The sequence below is a fragment of the Colias croceus genome, chromosome 6 (genome assembly GCF_905220415.1).
Source record: "Colias croceus chromosome 6, ilColCroc2.1".
Taxonomy (NCBI): domain Eukaryota; kingdom Metazoa; phylum Arthropoda; class Insecta; order Lepidoptera; family Pieridae; genus Colias; species Colias croceus.
The window spans coordinates 9535876-9558372 of NC_059542.1; the positions used below are offsets into that span (position 1 = coordinate 9535876).

A 22497-nucleotide genomic window follows, 5' to 3' on the forward strand; every position below is an offset into this window, starting at 1 on the left:
GTCAAATCCCTGTCTAAATATTAATGTTGGTAATGAAGTTACTTGTGCATCCCATATTTTGATGGCCGTCATAACTGTACCAGCGCTAGGGTTGTGTTTGTCCTCTAAATTCGTGCTGCGCCAGTCAACATTTCAGTCCTATGGTGAGTCGTTATTTTATTGTTAAACTGATTTTTATTTTCATTCATACATGGTTAAGTATGATTTGTAAAAATATAGTTTGTTGATATTAGAAATAAGGCAAAAAAACATAATTTGTGATTATAATCTCATATTAAGTCCCTTTTTATCAATCCGCTGGCATCAGTCCTATGTCAGATATCGCGCCAGTGGACTGACGCGACCCCATAGTACTGATGATTCTATCGTTTTTGAGAACTTTTATCTTGATTTCTATTGGTATAAGCATTTCTATTTGATATTTTAGTTTAAAACATCATGCGCCACGCTAAAAGAAACTGAATTTGACTAGGGAAGAAACATTTAAAAAAGAGTAGCAAAGAAAAGAGCTATTGAAACAAACTACTAATAATTTTATTTAAAAGATCTTATTTTATTTTAATTATTGATTTTGGTGCTTTCAGGGCATAGCTTGTTATATGTATTTATTAGATAAATACGTAAACGTATAATATTGTGAAGTAAAATTACCTCAAAATAACATAAAAGTTAATTATTTTAATAACATTATAAAAATGTCAAAAGGTTCTTATGAAAACTCAGATGAGACTTTCATTCAAGCCTTTGGTTAAAAACCATAAACCATTTTATGAAAATTAGTACTTTTAACATAAATAATGTTAGATTTTTAGGGCTCCGAACCAAAAGGAAAAAACAGAACCCTTATAGGATCACTTTGTTGTCCGTTTGTCTGTTAAGACGTTTTTTTGAAGCGCGTGGAGGTATCAATTTGAAATTTATATTGAATACTCAACATTAAGAACCCTTGGGGCTGTAAAAAAATGAAACTTATAACGCAACGCAATTAAAAGATACCTACATCCGTTAATACTGCAAATTTCCGCAAAATTAAATATTCGCAAGGGAAAAATACACAGGATGCTTGCCGTGTATACAGTCTTAAAATATGGTAAAAAGCAACGTCTTATAACACAGATAAAGGAAAAATTGCTAAAAGTGTAAATTTTAAGTTACAAACATAATAAAAAAAATAGGTTTGTTAGGAGTCCAACTCGCACTTGGCCGTTTTTTTTGTTTCTATTGTTTGTGAATTACTTGAAATATTAAGTAAAACTAAGTCAAAGTAGTAAGTTAAGTAAGAGAGTAAGAATATTCACGTTGCGTTAAATGTCAGAAGGCTGTTTTGAAAATTGAGACATTGTTTTTTCCCAGTATCACAATATATTATCAATTATCATTTTTAAATGTAACTAAGTGATGTTTAATACTTATAAGACATGTGCCATTATTAAAACTGAGAGATTTGTAGTAATTTTCATTGAATTTCTTTAAGAATATTACAAAATTGTGTTTTTATCAGTACTATGTTAGCCTTGTCAGTCCCCTGGAGGCCAAATCCAGAAAATTTAAAATATCTCACTATCTACTTAAAAAAGTGGCTGGCCCGATTTGGAACAATATATTCATTAGATTAGCTATCATATACACCCTAATTTGTAATAATCTGATATAAAAAATATAGTAAACAAAATATCCTTAAAAGTTACCCCATTTTTGTATAATCACCCATAAAACATCTATTAAAAACGCTAATACATTACATTTTGTTAAAAACACTCCTGTCTTAAACCAGAGTCTCAGACTACTAAGGTTGACTTAATAAATGTCGCAAAATCCACATCCGTAAACCGGACAAGCAGGCAATTGCTTAAGTAAATAATGATGTTACGAATGTTATATGCACAATAGATGATGGTCAGTTCCATCAGAGACGCTCACAGTACGAACGGCTGTGATATAAAACATTTAAAAATATCGTGCTATGTGATTGTGAACTTAATATAGCAGACCGGTTACTTTTTTGTGCACTCGTTTTTGTTGACATATCTGGTTTTTTGTTTTTAGTCTGTGGTGATATTTCGTCCAAAAAGGTTGTATGGATTGATGGAACATTCGCGCGTATTTGTTTTGCTTTTTTTAATGTTTGAGAATAATTACAGATTATTAAGGTTACATAAATGACGTGCAAAATGCAAATAAAACATACATCGAGCTAACGTTAAACTGTCAATTGGCCGTAATTCCGTTAATTTCAGCAAATTGCTAGTATATTACGGAAATTTTCGCGTTTAATAGCGTGACAATTTGTTTAAATTACGCTCGAATTTCCTGATCTTGACTTCGATTGCAATTATGTTAGTCGGTAAAATTTATTGTGACACGTATTAAGAGAAAATGAGCGCCAGGTAAATGTGGGTCAACAGGCGAAGCATTAAGAATAAATAAGGAAAAAGAGCCGTTTTGTTTACCTACATAAAAAGTATGATAGAAACTGCTATTTATATATTTATAAATATGGATGTATTTATAAATTAAAAGTTTAAAAACCTTTATCTGTCAGATTTTTCATTTAATTGTCGGATTTACAAGAAGTGGATAAGACTTAATTAATTTAGTAACGATGTATTCACAAAGTAAATATTCAAATAAAAAGCCTACAAAGAACTTTGTAAAGATTATTTGAAATATTAAATGAAATAAAAAAATATATAATTACACAAATAATAAAAAATAGTTCATTAGTAAATCGACATTCACCCCGTTAAAATGTTAACAAATCATTATTTAACAGTTCTTTTAAACAATACACATAAACATAAAACAGACATGTTACATATACTTATAGATTAAACCACAAGTAGCTGGTACGTTAGATGACAGAAATAGATAAGTAATTGCCCCATTATATTTCAAGTACTTAAAGACAAAGCATAACGAGGAACTACGAATTAGAAAAACAGCCGTGTAATCATCAATTGATTAATTAATTGTACCTACCTTTTATTTTCCATTTTTTGTCTTGTTTTAATAATAATTAGTACTATACCAATACGAAAATATACTTCGGTGTCAAAAATAAAACGTTTTTAGCAGCTTAGTGTTATACTGTCTGAAATTGAAAGCTTCTAAGATATTTTCACTAAAATTTTCTCTTTACGTGTCCTATTTTACGAATTGGTCAAGATAGAATTCATAAAAATCTATGTAGGTAACATATTATGTCTATGAATTTTTAGCCTTTTGGTAAACAAAATATTTTTTCCACCTTTTGCCTATGAGAATATTTCAATACCTAAGGACATACATTTATTGACGATTTAATGGTAAAAAATACCGGTAAATATACTTGCATCAAGTTGATTCAATCCTAAATATCAGAATGTTAGATTAAACCTTTAAAAACTGTTTGTTCGAAGAAAAGACGAGACACTCTAATAAGAAAATCACTCTTGTGAAGTATGAATATAGTGCTCAAACTGTTTATTAATCTAGTGTTTTCCCAACTTCTATACATACGTTAGGTTTTTAAATTTAAAAAAAAATGTACAATATGTATTTAATACAGAAAACTTATATATATATAAACTAAAGTTGTGTTTTTTTTTAATAATTATTTTTGTTAATGATATTACTTAGAATTATTGAGCTACAACGCAAGATGTTTTATGTTTTAATAATGAACTTTATACATCCTCTCTTGAGTTTTGAGAAGAAAAACGGTTCAGAAGAAAACCTTTATAACGCATAATATCAGTTATCAAATCAAACACAGGTATTATTGTAATCCAACACTTGTGAATTAATTCTCGTTAATAAAAATGTCCTTTTCTACTATATAGATAGATAATTTGCGTAGTTAATATTATTATTAAAGAATATGAAGCGACAAACTGAAGAGCAAAGAAAACTATTAAAATTATTTAAAAGAGAAAGAGGTACAAGAATTGTTTGAAAGCTACTCAAGGATTGCGATATATTAGTAAAATTTACTTGGTAAATTTACAAATGAGTAAACAATTTTATAAGATTCCATAATTTATTTACCTAATACTATTTCACGTTTACATACGAAAATGTATTTCTTGGTAACAACGAATTTTTTGTTTATAACAACTCTTTGGATATGATTCCGGGAACTACAAACACAAAAAGACAATATGGTGAAGTTGAACACTATCTCAAACGCTTTTCCTTTTGAGACTTGTAAAATTATATGAAACTAGCCGTCCGCCCCGGCTTCGCTAGTGGTATATGTTTACGTTTTCTCTCCATAAGAACCATTCTCTTACTTCAAGGAATATAATAAAAAAATAATTATCGAAATCGGTCCACCCGTTCACGCGTGATGCCGTGACCAAGGGAAATAGGGATTCATTTTTATATATAGTGATGTTTGAAGGTACATAGAGTCGTAGATAGAGTCATCAAGTAAAATTATTAATTCCAATATTTACTAGTAGCATTCGCGTAAGGTACTTTATTTATTATGGAAAATATTCTTGCTTGAATTTTTTAAGTTACTCCAGCCGATTTCGATACATTATAGAATGATTTATAAAAGTGTGCTTTGCATAACGTGTCTTTCTTAAATATATCAAATTTAGTTTATAAAGCAGTTACTAAGTTTTCTATTTGATCAAGGCATCATTACTGTGACGTGGAAAAAAAACCTGAGGTAAAAGCTCATTTTGATAAGATGCTAAAAACAAAACAAATTTTGTTTAAAAACAAACAAAATGGTAGAACCAATACAAAAAGTCTCTGGAATTCGACAACAAAAAACTTAAGTAAATATAACTAGTTCTAATTATTATTTACATTACAGTAATTGTGGGTTATGGTTAGAATTTATATAATAAATATCATACATTTGATACATATAACATACTCTGGCAAGCGTTCCTCGCATTTTGAAATAATTATCGTTGAATGTATAAACAACAATTGAATAACTGAAGCCTTCTAATACACAATAATATAATAATTTATATCAATCACGTTAGGTAATTAAAATCTTCATTGTAATTTTTGTCATTGAATCTTGCTACCGATGTTCCTTCAATCTGTACGTAGATATTGAAAGTCCACAAATCGAGTGCTTATCCATCCAATGGAAACAAAACATTATTATCTACAGACAACGGTTATCATTATCTGCGCATATTTGTTATCAAACAAATATCGGACAAGTAAATAATAAGGCAATTATTGTTCTATCATATCGACGTCCACCGTATTTAATTAAACATTGCAACCGATTATAACTTACCGTTATAAAATGGTCATAGCATTGTGATCGCAAGTGTCACATAGCGTCTCGACACGTGGGACAAAGCCAAGATGGCCGACGAGAAGCAAGACCCGGTAATGGCTGAAGAGAAACCTCTGAATAAACATCTCATTAAGTACAAGGATAGGAATTTCTCAGACAAATTATGGTACATTCGGCAGAACATAACAGTGGAACCGCTCCTGGCGGGGCTCATCATACCCAGTGTGATTTCGAGGTTCGCTATGAGCAATTTCAACTTGGACAAAGCGTGCCGACTCAATTTTAAATTCGAGGACGAAATTTGCGATGCCCTAGTTAAAAAGAACAGCAACAACTATTCATCGTATGAACGACAAGTGCAAACTTTGATATCGTCTATTGATATTTGGAGAAGCGTGATCAATACTGCTCTACCATGTATAATCATCATGTTTTTGGGTGCCTGGAGCGATCGGACGGGAAAAAGGAAGCTCTGTATATTGCTGCCCATTTCGGGGGAAGTTATGACGTCAGTGAATAATATTGTCAATGTTTTCTTCTTCTATGAAATCCCGCTCGAAGTGACAATATTTTTGGAGACGTTCTTTACGGCAGTAACTGGCGGTTGGGTGACGATGTTTCTCGGTGTCTTCAGTTATATTAGTGACATAACTTCGGAACAATCGCGGACATTCAGGGTTGGGTTGGTTAGTTTTTGTATGACAGCAGGAGTGCCGATTGGAATTGCAGTGGGAGGAATTTTAGTTCAAAAAATGGGGTATTATGTACTGTTTACATCTACAACTTTCCTGTTCAGTTTAGTGCTTATGTACGGGTGCTTCTACTTGAAGGAACCTGATAACTTTCTTGAAGCTAAAGGACTACCTAAAGTAAGTACTTATATAAATTGTATTGTTTGACCGAATTGTACATATGAGTTGATGTTCTTTTATCAGATACGAATTAATACTCACCTATAAAATATCCAAGATAAATTAGTGGTAATTGTTTTTCTGACATTGTTCAATAATGATTACAATAATTGGGAAATAGATAATCGTATAATTGAATTGACTCCTTTTTTGATACCTATTTAGAATTTTGATAGGTTTTCACGAAGTACTTTAATAAACAAAATTTAATAGAACCTGAGAGAATAGGCTCAACCTCAACTACTCTTTAGTAGGTAGCGACTTTTCGCCAATGCTTACTTTTAAACCTTGTAATAAAGAATTCAAAAGTGTTATAATTAATTAATAGTATACTATGTTGTTTCATCGTTTATCAATTAAAGTCACGCACCAATTAAATGAATATTGTTAATATCCAATTACAAAGATAGGGAGAACTTTGAATTAATTGATTATTACGGGTATTAAAAAGATAGTCTTTCTTAAAACATTACCAACAGTAGTTCAATAAATAGGAAAAATTATAAATATAGAAAATCCATCGGTAGCGAACATGAGTAGATAAATCTGAAAGAAAGGAGTCGTGTAGTCCATACTTAAATACTTATTTACTTATATTTAATACTAGCTGCGCTTCACGGTTTCACCCGCGTGGCTCCGCTCCTGTTGGTCTTAGCGTAATGATATATAGCCTATCTTAATAAATAGGCTATCTGACACTGAAAGAATTTTTCAAAATGTTGTTCCTGAGATTAGCGCGTTCAAACAAACAAATTCTTCAGCTTTATAATATCAGTATAGATTATAAAACGGAAGAGTTTGTTTGTTTGAACGCGCTAATCTCAGAAACTACTGGTCCTATTTAAAAAAATATTTTCGCGTTAGATAGCCTATTTATCAAGGAAGGCTTTGCTAATATCAGCACGCCAACAGCAATAGTAGCAGAGCAATGCGAGTAAAACCACGGGGCAACAGTATTAAATAACCTCAGACCGTTATAAATAGAAAAACAATAGTAATTTAAATTAACTAGTAATAAAAGATATCACCTTAGAATGTCCACGTATAAGATAAGCTAATACTATCCAAAGGTCATAATATTACGAATATAATTCGTGAAATAGTAGCGTAAATTGAATTCCATCGGTGGTAATCAATATATAATAAACTAACTGCGCTCCGCGGTTTCACCCGCGTGGCTCCCCTTCTGCTGGTCTTAGCGAGATAATATATAGCTTATAGCCTTCCTCGATAAATGGGCTATCCAACATCGAAAGAATTTTTTAAATCGGACCAGTAGTTCTAGTAGCGCGTTCAAACAAACAAACAAACTCTTCAGCTTTATAATATTAGTATAGATTAAAAATAAATAACGCATGACAATGACAATGTTCTAAGAATTTAACTAGATTATGTAGAGGTTCAATAATAATTGATGCCTTTCTTCTCAAACGATGAAAGGAACATCAAAAATAAAACTACCATTATTTATTGATTTAAGATTTATGATATGAAGTTAAAAAATAAAAACTCAAACGCAAACATTTATTTATTCAATTAGACTTCATCTAGAAGCACTTTTGAATCGTCATTACATACATATATTTTTAACGTAACCTCGGATTCGGAAAGCAGTATCTATGGAGAAGCACAAATGAGGAAAACAATTTAATCCTGGAAGTTAATCCTTACAAAACCAAAGTAGTATAACCATCTTATTTATCGAACAAGTATAATGAATGGGAATCTTAAAAAATAAAAATAAATGTATTACGTATAAAACAACAGCATTATCTTATCTGTTTTACATATTTGTAATGATTCATTTTTATTTACTAAAAAAATTATAGATATTTTCCATAATATAGAAAAAAATAATGATTAGATACAATAATCATTGATATAAGGTTTTATTAAACTAATTATTTCTTAGAAGAGTATTTCGACACCTGTTCAATAAAAATCACAGTCATCATAATTATTACATCATTATTAAAGCCAAGCCTAAATAAAACTAATAATAATAATACCTGATAAATAAATAAATTATATTGAAAATATTTGGTACCAACAAATGTGAAAAATTGTAGTCTCATGCCTTTTTCGTCGCATTAGGTGGGTACTATAATTGGAAAAAGAGCTTCAGATCCCAATAAAAACATTTCAAAATTATAAATAAATCAATATAAATGTTTTGCGAAATATTCACTTTTCGACATAAATACTTATCCCGCGTTGTCGTGTAATACAACTATTTTAGAAATGTGTTTTAATTATTATTATTATTTTACGGCATACGCCAAGCCCTACATACAAATTGCCCGTCTTGACATTTACAGGTGACATTTCTAAATTATTGTGCAATAATTAATACGAAGAATTATTTTATTGTACGGATAAATTTTAATCAAGGATTAAAAAATAGGTCGTTTAACTTATTGCTAACAAATTTCTCGAGTAAATACTTTGGATTCCTGTATTGCAAGTCTAGGATATTCGTCTCTAGGCTAGTCTGACTCCAATATATTTTGAAGCGTGGTAGCTTTAGGCTTACCGCTGCAATCAACCAAGCGCATCAAATGCTTAAATCATGACAACAGATGGGATACCTGAGGGAAAATATGTTAAACCTATAAAATTCAAAAAACACTCCTATTTCTAGCATACTAGTGGTCAACCCCGTCTTCGCCCGTATTAATTCCTATTAATACACAATATATCGTTAAGATCTCTGACTGCTTCTTAGTTCAAGCTGCGCTCAAAAAAACAATCAGCACTTTCTTAGTGTAACGTCTCAATAGCAAGTCAATTGAATATTGTTAAATGTTTAAAAATTAAAATATAAACCAACTATAAATTAAGTAAGATGGAAGAAATTGTATTCACATGTCCTTTGTTTTAAAATAATAAGCATATTTCTATAAGTTTGGTTCTATCTATACCTATCTATGAATATGTATATTAACAATCAAGTTTATTTATGAATTATAACTAATTTTATTAATTACTAGCGGTCCGCCTCGGCTTCGCCCGTGGTACATATTTACGTTTTCTCTACATTAAAACCATCCTCGTACTTCAAGGAATTTAATAAAAAAAGAATTATCGAAATCGGATCAGCCGTTCACACATGATGCCGTGACAACGCAAAACGGGTTTCATTTTTATACGTATTATAGATTTATGTACTCCTGAATATCAACAAAATAACGCGACTCATTGTTTAAAAAATGCAATATTCATTTTTTAGGATTCACATTTAACGATTACAAATTCTTAAATGAAAATAATAGAAGTCAACGTAATTATGTCATGGATCTTTAGACAGTAAAATTATTGTAAATAATTTATAATCTGCGACCATAGTTGGTAAATTAGCTTCCGCCCGCGACTCCGTCCGCGCGGATGTCAGTCTTTGCGTGGATGGTTTATTTCTCCATTTTGAGTAACTCGGACAATGACATCTTATAAATATCTATTGGACCCAAATACGGCTAGGTCTATAATAATACGCAACGTGTGTTCGCGGTACCTACTACAGAACAACGTCTATGGATAACTGAAAAATTGAGATTAATTTTTTTTCTACGTATTTTTCCAGGATAAAAAGTATCCTATTTTACGCCCAGGATAATAAGCTATAATTATACCAAGTTTCATCGAAATCGAACCGGTAGTTTTCACGTGATGTCTTCACATACAGACAGACAGACAGACAGACAGACAGACAGACAGACAAAAATTTTTTTAATCACATATTTGGGTTTGGTATCGATCCAGTAACACCCCCTGCTATTTATTTTTTCAATATTTTCAATGTACAGAATTGACCCTTCTACAGATTTATTATATGTATAGATTATGGCATTTTATCTGATATTGCTTTAATTATTGTCTTTACTATGGTCATTGTAATTGATAATTATTTCAAAAATCTTCTTTTTTATGAGAAAATAGGCGATACCGTGTACTTCAATTAATGTCGGGATAATTTTCTTCAAATAAGTATTTTACACTTGAACATAGGAAAATCAACTACCTACCCATATTGTGTGGTTTTTCGTATAATATTTGGTAACAAACTTTTATAATAGTAATAAAAATTGAAATGGTAGGTAATAGAAATTGAAATATCCTTACGAACACACCTAAAATTGGAAACGAAGCAGCTAGTAGTTATTTTTCATTACAATTATATGAAAAATAAATGATCACGCATTGGTACATCCAAATAAATTCTGAAAAAAAAATTGGTTGTCTGTAAAGTCGGTTTACTGACGATAGTTGAACGTGACAACGTCCGATTGTGCTTCTCTGTCGCTCGTTCCGCGCTCTCGCTCGCACTTCAAGCCTTACGGAACGCCTCAGAGCGAGGTAACGCCGCATGAGTCATGTTTTTTTCGTGCGTGCAGCCGGCGCTATCGAATTATGAGACGTTGTCACGTCAAAAAACTTTCCATCTGATGTTGCACAGCATAACAAGTGACTAACGTTATAATAAATTTGACTATCTAAGATTAGTTATTCTTTTGAACACTGTACAAAAACATAATGGCGGCATGATGACCTAAATATTGAAGCGAATATTTTGCAATATCTAAATGTATTATTTCTAGATATAAAAATAAAAGGATTTAGGTCAAATTAGACTAATGATATATTCAGATTAGATTATTCGATGACGACTTATTACAAAAAAGTGATTATAGCATGATTTAGCAACGTGGTAACGGGGTGATTAAAACAAACATTTATTTTAGCATTTACCGATTACTTGTACATAATATGTCATAAATAAACTTTATAAATATTCCGGTTTAGTTCAAACAAGATAAATCATTTTACTACCAATGTAAAAGTTCTTTTAACAATACATTTGGGCTATGATTTGGGCAGTGTTATTTTGACAAGTTAAACTTGCTCAAATACATATTCTGAAGTTTTCAAAAAAGATATAAAACTAATATAATAACTCATCTCTTCTTTAATCTAAAGATGTCTGCCAAATTTCATCAAAATCGTTTGAGAGGCTTAAGCGGGAAAGCGTAACAGACAGACAGACGGACAGAGTGACATTCGCATTTATAATATTATTATATTAGTAAGGATTAAGTTCCAGGCGCATAAAAAAGTAAAAATATCTGCTACAAACAACACAACTCGGTCGACCACGTAGTTTCGGTCCATTTAACCTTTCAAATAACTCATGTTCATTCACTAATCATTATTTAAAAGCACCAATTACCAGTAATTATCTATTAAAACTTTTGAAAATTAATGTACATTTCATATTTGAAATCAGATTTTAGAGCGTTATTAATTTTATAATTAACTTCTATGAAATTATCGCTTTTATTCAAATTATATTAATCTCATATTTGTTACATTAGAACTACATTCATGGTGTAAACGTATCAAAATTTGTAATTAGGTACGTTGATTATAAATTAAATATTGAAACTCATTCTGCTCCAATGTAAGTAGGATTTATTTTAAAAAATATGTTTCATTTGAAGATGTCGCAAAATTCGGTGTAATGCGAGTGTTGTTTTATTCCAATCAAGTCGTGTTACACAATATAACGACTTAATCCTATAATATATATATATATTTTTTTTTTTCTTCTGTTTCTCAATTTATTATCTCACTTCTTTGCCTTCTCCCCGTGGTTGCCTGGCAGAAATCACTGCATAGTGATAAGGCCGCCCTTTGTGCTTTTGTTTATTGTAAATTGTTATTTTATGTACCTGGTTTATTGCACAATAAAGTGTTAAATAAATAAATAAATAAATATAATAAAGTTTTTTTGCTACCATTTCTGTTCGTTCTAAAAACTGACCCGAATGACCAAGTTAACAAGATCCTAACCCTTTACAGATCGAACGCAGGTGCAGCGGTGACGTTTCGTTTTTCGACATAACGCACGTGCTCGACACGATCGGCGTTGCGTTCCGGCGGCGCGTCGGTGGCACACGGATTAAAGTGATCCTTACCCTGGTTGCTGTGTTCATTATATATGGGCCGGCTATGTGTGAGTTGAATGTTTGGCATTTTTCTTTCTGGTTTTGAGAGTAAAATATTCAGGGCTGTCTGTATATTTAAGTCTCTTCCAATTTACTTATTAACAGATATGGGGTTCTGAGCCGCGTTACTTAATTAAGTAACTAGCTTTCCGTCCAAGGTTTTGCCCGCGCAGTAAACGATAAACTCATATTCTTCCCATTCCCATATAAATCCAGGATAGCACCTATGTCATTTCTTTAGTCTCAAACAATCTATATACTAAATTTGATCGAAATTAGTTTGTGGTTTAGGCGTGAAGAAGACACAAACAGACAGAGAGACCGACAGACAGACTGAGTTTATTTGGCCTTTATAATATTAAACCAATTTGCGATGACCCGGTTTAAATTGCACGAGGTCTCATGTTGTCCAATATAAATTTGATCCAGACCAGGCGGTTAGTTTTTGAGCTATCCTTTAAAATATTTATTTACTTAACAATATTTTATCTACATTACTACTTGAAAGCGGTAGTTTTTTTAATATATAAATTACTATCTATAAAAAAGCTCGTTAGTGTTAAATGTGAACAACCCCGATAAATTTGGTATTTAACCACGTTAAATATGTTTAGTATTATAAGACCGTTACAAAAATATTATCTTTTGATAATTCTATCCCACCAAAAACATTTTCATGTAAAATGTTGCCAAGACGAGCCCATATGACTCGCACTGTCAAAAAGTTATCAGATCTCATGTAGAGCGAAGCTTCTAACACTACACGCCCTAACTCTGCAAGGCCTAACTTCACAAACTCTACACCTTAGTCAAAATATGTGGCTTGGCCATTTCGCTACATTCACATCGGCGTAAGGTGAAAAATTAATTCACTGTGCATTACTTTTGTGTTATACAATAGTTCTTGTAGTAACGAACGGCCAAGCCACATATTTTGACTAAGGTGTAGAGTTTGTGAAGTTAGGCCTTGTAGAGTTAGGGCGTGTAGTGTTAGAAGCTTCGCTCTACATGAGATCTGATAACTTTTTGACAGTGCGAGTCATATGGGCTCGTCTTGGCAACATTTTACATGAAAATGTTTTTGGTGGGATTTCATTTCTTTTTGTAAGTTGTTTGTAACAAAATTTTATAAGTATGTCGATTAAAGTTTTAATTTTTTTTTAACAAGGAGTACCTATACATATATATATCTAGGGTAACCAAGTTTTAGATTATTAGATTAGACCTCTAGCGTCATCAAAATTTAATTTAAAATTACAGGTCTCATACAAACTCCCATCCCCTAGTTTAAGGGGTTGGGGGATGAAAGTTACAAGTTTTATAATTTTTTTGTTGTTTGTGTGCTAATACTAGCTTACATACAAAATTTCAGCTTTCTAGGACATTAGGAAATACCTTAAGAATTTTGATGATCATCAGTGAGTCAGTGACGAAATTAGCGTTTTTTAGATATAAATAAAATCTGAAGTATAAAAGCTAATGTAATTAAAACTTAATATGTTCAATAAGTCCGCTATTGACAATATATCCCGAAAATTTTGTTGATCTAGCATAATCCAAACCCAAGATACGAGGGTTCAAAAAAACGTCGAAGCGCTTCGAGAAAAGGTAGGTAGTGCCCGTGCTTGTTCGCTTGGCTCGTCTTGGCGGGGGCACTACCGTGCCCCCAGATTTGTATGTGTAGGAGAAACATTCACAATTTCAACTTCCTAGAACTCATTAAGTGTCATTATTTATTAAAAAGATTAGAGGTCAATGACTGAACTTCGAGTTAACGTTTTGAATATTTGTCTTATTACTTGCATTGTGTAAATATTAAACTTTTTACAAATTTTGTTAATTTATAGTAACAAAATTAAAAAGCAATCGAGATAATATCTTATTTTGATAAACTTAGGTACCTACAACAAGAACAAAATAATACATTTGAGTACAATAATTGTTTTCGAAGACATATAATATTATATTTTTATTTTCATTTGCCACCAATTTGAACTGCAATAAACAATGTGAAGTCCAGCGCTCATTTAAGCGAAGCTTTCAGTTCTTTTAATTTCAAGCGAATGTTTGTTGACAGAACACGTCTCCATTCTTTCTCTATTCTGTTTTTCTTTTCAGCGGAACACGCCGTGTTTTATCTATTCGTCCGGAACCAACTCAACTGGGACATGGTGAAGTACAGTGTTTTCGCCAGCTACTCCATAGTTTTGCATTCTATAGGTATGGCATTAAGTACTTACTATAAAATTTTAGGAATAATTAAAAAAAAATGTTACGAGGCGGGATTCGAACCCTCGTCTTTCTGCTATTCCGGGGCGACACCTAGCCTCTCGGTCACTCGAGATCCCGCCAGAACAATCGAATTTCATCTGCTATTACCTTTACTTCTTATATTTAGCCCATAATATCTACTATTAATTTGTTCAGAAGTTTTTTCTGTGTTTTTGAACATTATTTAACTTTTGAACCTTCCCAAACTTAAATCTAACTACACCTCTGTTATACTTATAATGTTAAGTAAATGTTTATTCTTGGATTTTAGTTCTATGACTTATCTTTTCACTCTTTACATCAAATCGAAGATACGAAGATACATGTATATTACATATAGTCTTTAGTAGAATTGTTACAAGTAGTTTCCATTGTATCATAGATAGGCACTTGACACTGTCTGAGTGTTACGCTATGGATAAGGAATAAGTATTTCACTTGTGAATGTGTTTATGTTTATAAATGTTACTTATCGATGTTATTAATTTGTAATTACTTTTGTTATCACGACAATACATTCTGTTAAAAAGTAATATGAAAGGCACTACAATAAATTGGATGCATTCAAAATATGGAACCAGCCAAAATGATGTTACAAACGAAAAAAAGTCATATTTTTAATTTGGTTGGGGGGAAAATAGTCCTAAGTAATATATTCATATGAATCACCACACTCAATTTTTACCATTTATACGTACAAAATATGGTCAATATTTGTATTTAAATTGACTCTACACTTACTCTACATCGTCATTTGTCAATGACCCTGTCACCTTACATTTTAAATGCTTCAATACAAAAAAAAAACGTGTGGCACTACCATCAAGCCACACCTCCATGCCTATCAGAGTGGGGAGCGTAAGGTTTTTTCGTTACGGAATTTCTAGATTCGGTCCCCGCGCTCAAGGCCCGCGATAGAAGCTATGCAATAGCTTAAAAATTATTAGGTACCATAATTTATTATATTTCATAATTGTTTCAGGTGCAATGTTTTCAATAACAATATTAAGTAAAAAACTACAAATCGACGATTCTCTATTGTGTCTAATCGCGATGTCAAGCAAATTTGTTGGCGCCATCTGGACAACGTTCGTGAAAACTGATATAGAAATGATTTTAAGTGAGTAAAAAATAACATTAAAATACATCTATTATATTTCAATAAATAAAATATTTAATTAAACATCATAAATTAACTAAATAAATAAAAATAAATTGAACAATCATACCGTTCATATCACTAACAAATTCATTTGATACGTTGTAATATTTTATTATTTATATTTTTTTAATATTTACAGTTCCCATTGTTGAGTTCTTCTCATCAGCAATACTGACATCACTGCGATCCATCATATCAAAATTAGTGGAAAAAGATGAAACGGGTAATTATTCTTCTATCATGAAAATTCATCTCGGCAATTATAGCTTACTGCAAAACAAATTTATTTGTGTCTACACTCAAACATTTTATTTATTCCATAAAACTTCTTCTAGATGCACTTTCAAACCCTCATAGCATAAACTTACCACCGATTCGGAAAGCTTTCTCTACAGACAAGAGCCGACAAGAAACTCTGTAGTTTCTTTCTTAAATATTATACTAATTTTACGTATATCATCTTACCATGCGAGCTCAAAATATAACTTACAAGTGAAATTTCATTTTGTGACAGAAAAAATAGATCATGATCACATCATGACCTTTAAAAAGGTAAAGTTTTAATAAACTTTCCTCTATAACTTTCGCGTTCTGTCTATGACTATAAACAACTTTCAACAAACAATCAGTTTAGCAGTTTAGCCGTCGAAGCGTAAAGTATGGAAAGACAAACAGACAAACTTATATATCTATAAAATGAGTACCTCTGGTTTTTTCACCTAATTTATACTCATTTTATTATATTAAACAATTCATAAGTACAAAATAATGAAGATATTATTAAAAAATAATCTTTACTTCAGTAAATTGAAGATTTGTATTATTCTAATATTCTCTTTGCTTTTATTTTTAATATTGTTGAGTCAAATAATATAATATTTTTTAAAGAGGCTTAAGTAGGCCGTGGCCATGATTTGTAATAAATGAAAATTTTGATGAATTAATGCTCTAAATACTTAGGCCATTTTTTTGTAGTCGTGAAACTACGAGAACATTTAATAAATTTTTCAATAATTATATACCGCTAGTGCAACATTTTCAATACAAGTAGCCTATATAACTATCCATGACTGACCGGTTGGCTTGGTTGGTAGTGGCCCAGCCTTCCAAGCCAGAGGTCGTGGGTTCGATTCCCACCTGGGGCAAGAATTTATGTGATGAACATAATTGTTTGCTCTGTGTCTGGGTGTTAATAATTATCATTATAAGTATTTATTTAAAAATTATATATATGTATGTTTATCAGCCATCTGATTTCCATAACACAAGCGAAGGCTTAGTATGGGATCAGATCGTGCCGCGTGTGAAAATTATTGTCCTGAAATATTTATTTATTTAATATTTATTTATTACCCAACATCAAAATAATAATAATTCGAACCAGCAGTTTTTGACTTCTATCTTTCTTTCAAACTCTACAGCTTTTATAGTATTAACATATATTAGAAAAAAAAAAATGTGTGCGTGTCGTGTACTAGTGTACACACGTAAGAAGTGAAACTTCTTTATGACCTCATTTTTCAAAAAATAATTTACTACATATATGCAACTTTACAGAAATACGTCGAATCACGCGTGGTAGGGATAAGAAAAAGATGGCACGTAACGGAAAAATGTCACGCGTAACGAAAAAATGAGACACTAAATTTTTTTCCAACCCCGATAAAGAAGTTTCACTTCAAAAACATTTATAAGTCATTAATACTTTTCTTACAGCTAAAGTAAATTCCCTATTCTCGTTAACGGAGACATTGGCATCCCTGGTCTTCCACCCGCTATACTCCTGGTTATACATGAATACGCTACAGATTCTGCCTGGAGCTGTCTTCCTGACGAGTGCAGCTTTGATCATACCGGCTACTGTGATTCTTATGTAAGTAACCATTACGAATAGATCTGTGTAGTGTATGAAATTGCTTTCTAATAAATTTTCTAATATTATCGTCCCTTAAAGCATTTTATAATAGTTTATATATACTTTTATATTATAAATGCGAAATAAACTCTGTCTGTCTGTTTTAACAGACAGTTCTGAGTAATCTCAATGACGCCTTAACTACTGAATCAATCTGCAAGAAATTTGGTATAGAAACATTTTGATAGGTACCCGAGAAAGGACATAGGCTACCTTTTACCCCGGGACACAGGATAGGTTTTATTCTGGAAATCCCACGGGATCGGGAACTATGCGGGTTTTTCTTTGACTGCGCGGGCGATGCCTGAAAGCTAGTCGTTTATATAAAGTACCTATAAAAAACGAGCGTGTGTGTCTAGCACACGTGTCAGAAGTGAAACTTCTTTGGCAAGATTCAAAGATACCAAAATTGCTGCCATGAAATGTTAATGACGCGACCTTGAAATGTTTTGCCCAAAGAAGTTTCACTTTTACACGGTTACAGTTTTCTATGTGATTTTTCTAATATAGAAATATAGATTTCCACAGTAAGGCGAAGGAATTAAAGTTCAAATTTAAATAACATAATACCTTCGCAGGTTTTTCTTTATCCAGCATCGAAGAGCTTTGGGTAATTCTAGAAGGAACGCGTTAGAGGCACAAGAAAAGAAAGACGCAGAGGCTGAGAAGGTTCCAGAAAAAATACCGAATATTATAATGCCATTAGAATTAGAAAAGACTAAATTATAATTCTAGTTTTATTTAATTGGTTAAAATTTTGCATATGGCACTTTAGTTAATTAAAACTCAATTTAGCATAATTTTAATTAACGTCCTAATTATAATTTTAATAGATAACAAACAGTAATGTATTTATTGTTATAACATGAACTAAATATGGTCATAGTTATCACAATCTTAAATGTTTATTAGCCGCTCGGCTTCTTACGAACTACTATAATACGTGAAGCAAAAGCTGTGTAGGTACGCTTTTTTAGGAAAATTGAACGGACGGAGACGGTATGTTTGACATACCTACTTTGTTTTTTTTTTTAATATAACAATTTTGTATATTATAGAGAAATAATAGAATTTAAAAAAAGTACATTAAATCCATAAAAAAAAACTTTACCCACACTATCGCATGCATTTGACACAAACACACGCTATCCATATTTTTTACTACATTTACACAAAGAACTTTCAAATATCGAATAAAATCGTTAAGTTTGTGAAAAATCAATAATTTTACAAATATTTTAGTAAACCTTAAAAAGTGTGAGCGCGTTTTTGCACAATAATTTAATGTAGGCCACTTGAAGTATGCTTAAGTAGTATATGTATAGATATATCTTGTTATTTTCATTATAATAATCTGCTATAAGCAGTGAATTTTAGTAGCAACAAATATTAATTTGTATTTTTTGCTAATCATCATATTATAATCCTAAAGGTCATTTTTTATTGTTTTGATCAACATTGTTTGTTATGTTTTATTACCTACCTATTCGATAAGCTTAGTTATAATTTTAGTAAAATTGTATATTATACGCCTAAATTTTGATATTGAGAAATAATCAATTTTATTTCCATAAGAATATCGTTCAAAGGTAAAAAAAAATGAAATACTTAATGTTTTTAATTTTCTTTTATAATTCTTGTCAATTTGTGTGCGGAACCAAATTTCTTATGAGGAAGGACACAGTTATCAAGTTTGTTTTTTGTAGTCTCTATACATTTGACTCAAATATTTATTTTTCTCAGAAATCTCTACAAATTGAAAGAATTTTGTGAAAGTTGTACATTATAATGAAGATAATATTATCAATTTTTCATCCAATTAGTTACCTACATAAAGCATAAGTAATGTAACATAAAACTATTGTTATCATATTATATTAATGAAATGATGTGTACATAATAGTGTTTGTAATAAGAGTTTGAATAAAAGCTAAAAAGTAGTTAAATTATTGAGATTTAACCCATTTCAACTCTACAGCGGAGGCATACATATGTAATCCACAGACGTCCCCTAAATACAGTAAGTATTAATAATTTTACAATTATGAACAAAGTACTATGGACTCCCTGTATGCGCGGTGCACTCTAAATCACTGTGTTAGCGTATTTTCAGTGAATTGGCTTAGAAGGGGTTTGTTTTCTGCACTTCATTTGGATAGGGTATCAAATCATAGTTGTCAAGAATTGAGAATATCACCTAAGTGAAAGTCGCAATTGTATCGAATCGATCGAATCAAATTTATTTTATCAAGTGGAGAATCAATCTTCAACAAGTGGAGAATCAAAATTCAACAAGTGGAGAATCTTCATCTATATCTTTAAATTTATATATTACTAGCTGTTCCCCGCGGTTTTACCCGCATTGCTCCGCTCCTGTTGGTCTTAGCGTGAGTATAGCCTTACAGAACATAGCCTTCCTGGATAAATGGGATATCTAACACTGAAATAATGTTTCAAATCGGCCTATTAGTTTCTGAGATCGATCAAACAAACAAACTCTTTAAGTTTATAATATAACCATGGATTAGGCGACGTTCTTAATAATTTCTGCTATCAAAGGAAAAAACCAAAACTCCATGAAGATTTACTTCAAAAAGTGTCAAATAGGATATCAAGGAAATTATCTGCAAGTGCCTAAAACGTTCCTTATTGCTTATAGGTCCATAAAAATTAATCGATTTGTTCATGTAAAATATTTTCCGCTACTTGATAACAAAATGTCAATACTTGATTATTTTCATTGTAAATAATTCAACACGTGTGATATCAAATATAATTTAATCGTTTCATGTTCAGATAAATATTATATCTAGTGTAGTATAATAGATATAAATCAACAGAAAAGGCACTTTAAGACATATCATTGTTTTTCTCCAATATTAAATTTGCGATTATTTACTCGGTTATTAGTTATTTAGGAGATCCGAACCTCAGTCGACCTTCGTCGGCGTTAGAATGAGACCAATCTTATAATAAATTTAATTATTAAAAAATATATTAAAATGGGTTTACTGGAAAAATCCTGGACAGGATATTTTTAAATCAATTATTATTATTTATTTTTTTGTATTACAGAATTTCAACTAAGGTTCAGGTCTTACTTAGGCTATATGAACAATTGATTTTCGGAAAGAACATTTTTAGTACAAAGTATTAAAAACTTTAAATGCATAAATTGATTTTATTAATACGTGTATCATTTTAATCGATGAGTGTATTTTTGTTTACTACTGAACTATGCTAAGATTATAATAACTAGATTTATAATGTTTGAAATGATTTCTATCTACTTACACGACAGATATTTTTCTATACATATATGTAGGTACTTTACAATCAATATGAATTCTAAAAGAAGTAAAAAAAGTATTTTAGTGTCTTTTCTTAGTATATTACCTCCAGTTTTTGAAGTGAAACTTCTTTATTGGGGTTGGAAAAAAATTGAGTGTAACATTTATTCGTTACGCGTGACATTTTTCCGTTCCGCGCCATCTTTTTCTTATCTCTACTACGCGTGATTGGACGTATTTCTGTAAAGTTGCACATAGTAAATTATTTTTTTGAAAAATAAGGCCATAAAGAAGTTTCACTTCTTACTTGTGTACACTAGTACACGCACACATTTTTTGAAGTGAAACTTCTTTATCGGGGTTGGAAAAAATTCTAGTGTAACATTTTTTCGTTACGCGTGACATTTTAACGTTACGCGCCATCTTTTTCTTATCCCTACCACACGTGATTTGACATATTTCTGTAAAGTTGCACCACACCCCGGACACTCCATACAAAATTATAGTTTTGACAGTCACACTGTAGAGACTGCAAATGTGTGTGTAAACTCTTTATGGTTGGCACATTTGTGACTAGCGTAAAAAAAAATTCGCGTTTTTCTGATGAAATACATCCGTAAACAGCACAATATCTAACCATTTTCTACGAAAAACGATAATCACAAATCCAAAATAATAAAATTGCTTTAAGTCAATTTGATTAATGTTGTCAATCTTCGTTGCGTTTCGTCTAAAGACGTCGTTGGTATCGTCCTTGCGGGGAAATGGGTACCATAACATGTCTGATCGTGCGGGGTGAGGTAAGTGTTTAATTTTGGCGGGAGGCGGAGAGTGTCCGTTCTGTAGCGTTTAGCTACTATTATGTATTCTGTGGTTGCACTAAGTAAATTATTTTTTAAAAAATAAGGTCACAAAGAAGTTTCACTTCTTATGTGTGTACACTAGTACACACACACATTATTTTTTTACCTTTCTTCTGGACATACTTCTGGACATAATTCTGGACACACATACCATGCAAATAATAATAGCACAAGCACAATTTTCCACGGGTTAATGGTGTTTTGCCTTGATCTTGGCTATGCACATTATTCATGCTTGTTAGAATACAAAAACAGATTTAATTCCATACTGCAAAGTGCAGTCATGAACCTCGGTCTTTATAATAACGCACTGAAAATCATGTTATTTTAATCTGAAAGGAAAATGGACAGCTTAATATAAGGAAATGAACTTTTATCAATACATCGAATAGATAATTAATTTCTACGAAGTTATCTAATACGATAAAAACAACAAGATAAATATCCTATAATTATTAAACCACCATATTTATATCATTTGGAAGCGCGTGAAAAACGCATAGCAGCCCTTGTACCTATTTGAGAGTTGAGACTAAGTTCTGAATGCATAAGACCTCTGTCTCAAAAATTATTTTGATAATACCTGCACAACTACTCTTTGGGAGCATAACAAACACAACTAAAATTATTTGAAACCTAACTAACTTTCATACAAATAAACATACATACACGTATGAAACATAGCATACTAGCTTACCTGTTAGGAATCTGTTATAGACTATCATATGCAAAAACTGTCCAATTGTGACATAAAATAATTATAATACAATATAACATAGTATACAGAACGAATTGATCCTTTTTTGTCGTTAAATCTTTAAATATAAAA

The 22497-nt window shown here is 31.3% G+C and overlaps 2 protein-coding genes across 7 annotated transcripts in view; one reads left to right on the forward strand and one right to left on the reverse strand.

Moving 5' to 3' along the window:
• LOC123692240 (NAD(P)H-hydrate epimerase) overlaps window positions 1-22497 on the reverse strand; it is a 494715-nt gene that overhangs the window by 289426 nt on the left and 182792 nt on the right. The window lies entirely within an intron of this gene.
• On the forward strand, window positions 1896-18490 carry LOC123692224 (proton-coupled folate transporter-like). 6 transcript variants are annotated; one of them, XM_045636937.1, is made up of 8 exons: window positions 1896-1993; window positions 5120-6123; window positions 12022-12175; window positions 14286-14387; window positions 15421-15558; window positions 15740-15823; window positions 17317-17473; window positions 18094-18490. In XM_045636937.1, exons 2-8 carry the CDS (start codon window positions 5323-5325, stop codon window positions 18242-18244), a joined length of 1587 nt encoding a protein of 528 aa, XP_045492893.1. In that variant the 5' UTR covers window positions 1896-1993; window positions 5120-5322; the 3' UTR covers window positions 18245-18490. The 6 variants fall into 6 exon arrangements, with proteins under 6 accessions (XP_045492893.1, XP_045492888.1, XP_045492892.1 ...); XM_045636932.1 differs by having other exon boundaries at window positions 1902-2072; XM_045636936.1 differs by having other exon boundaries at window positions 1902-2045.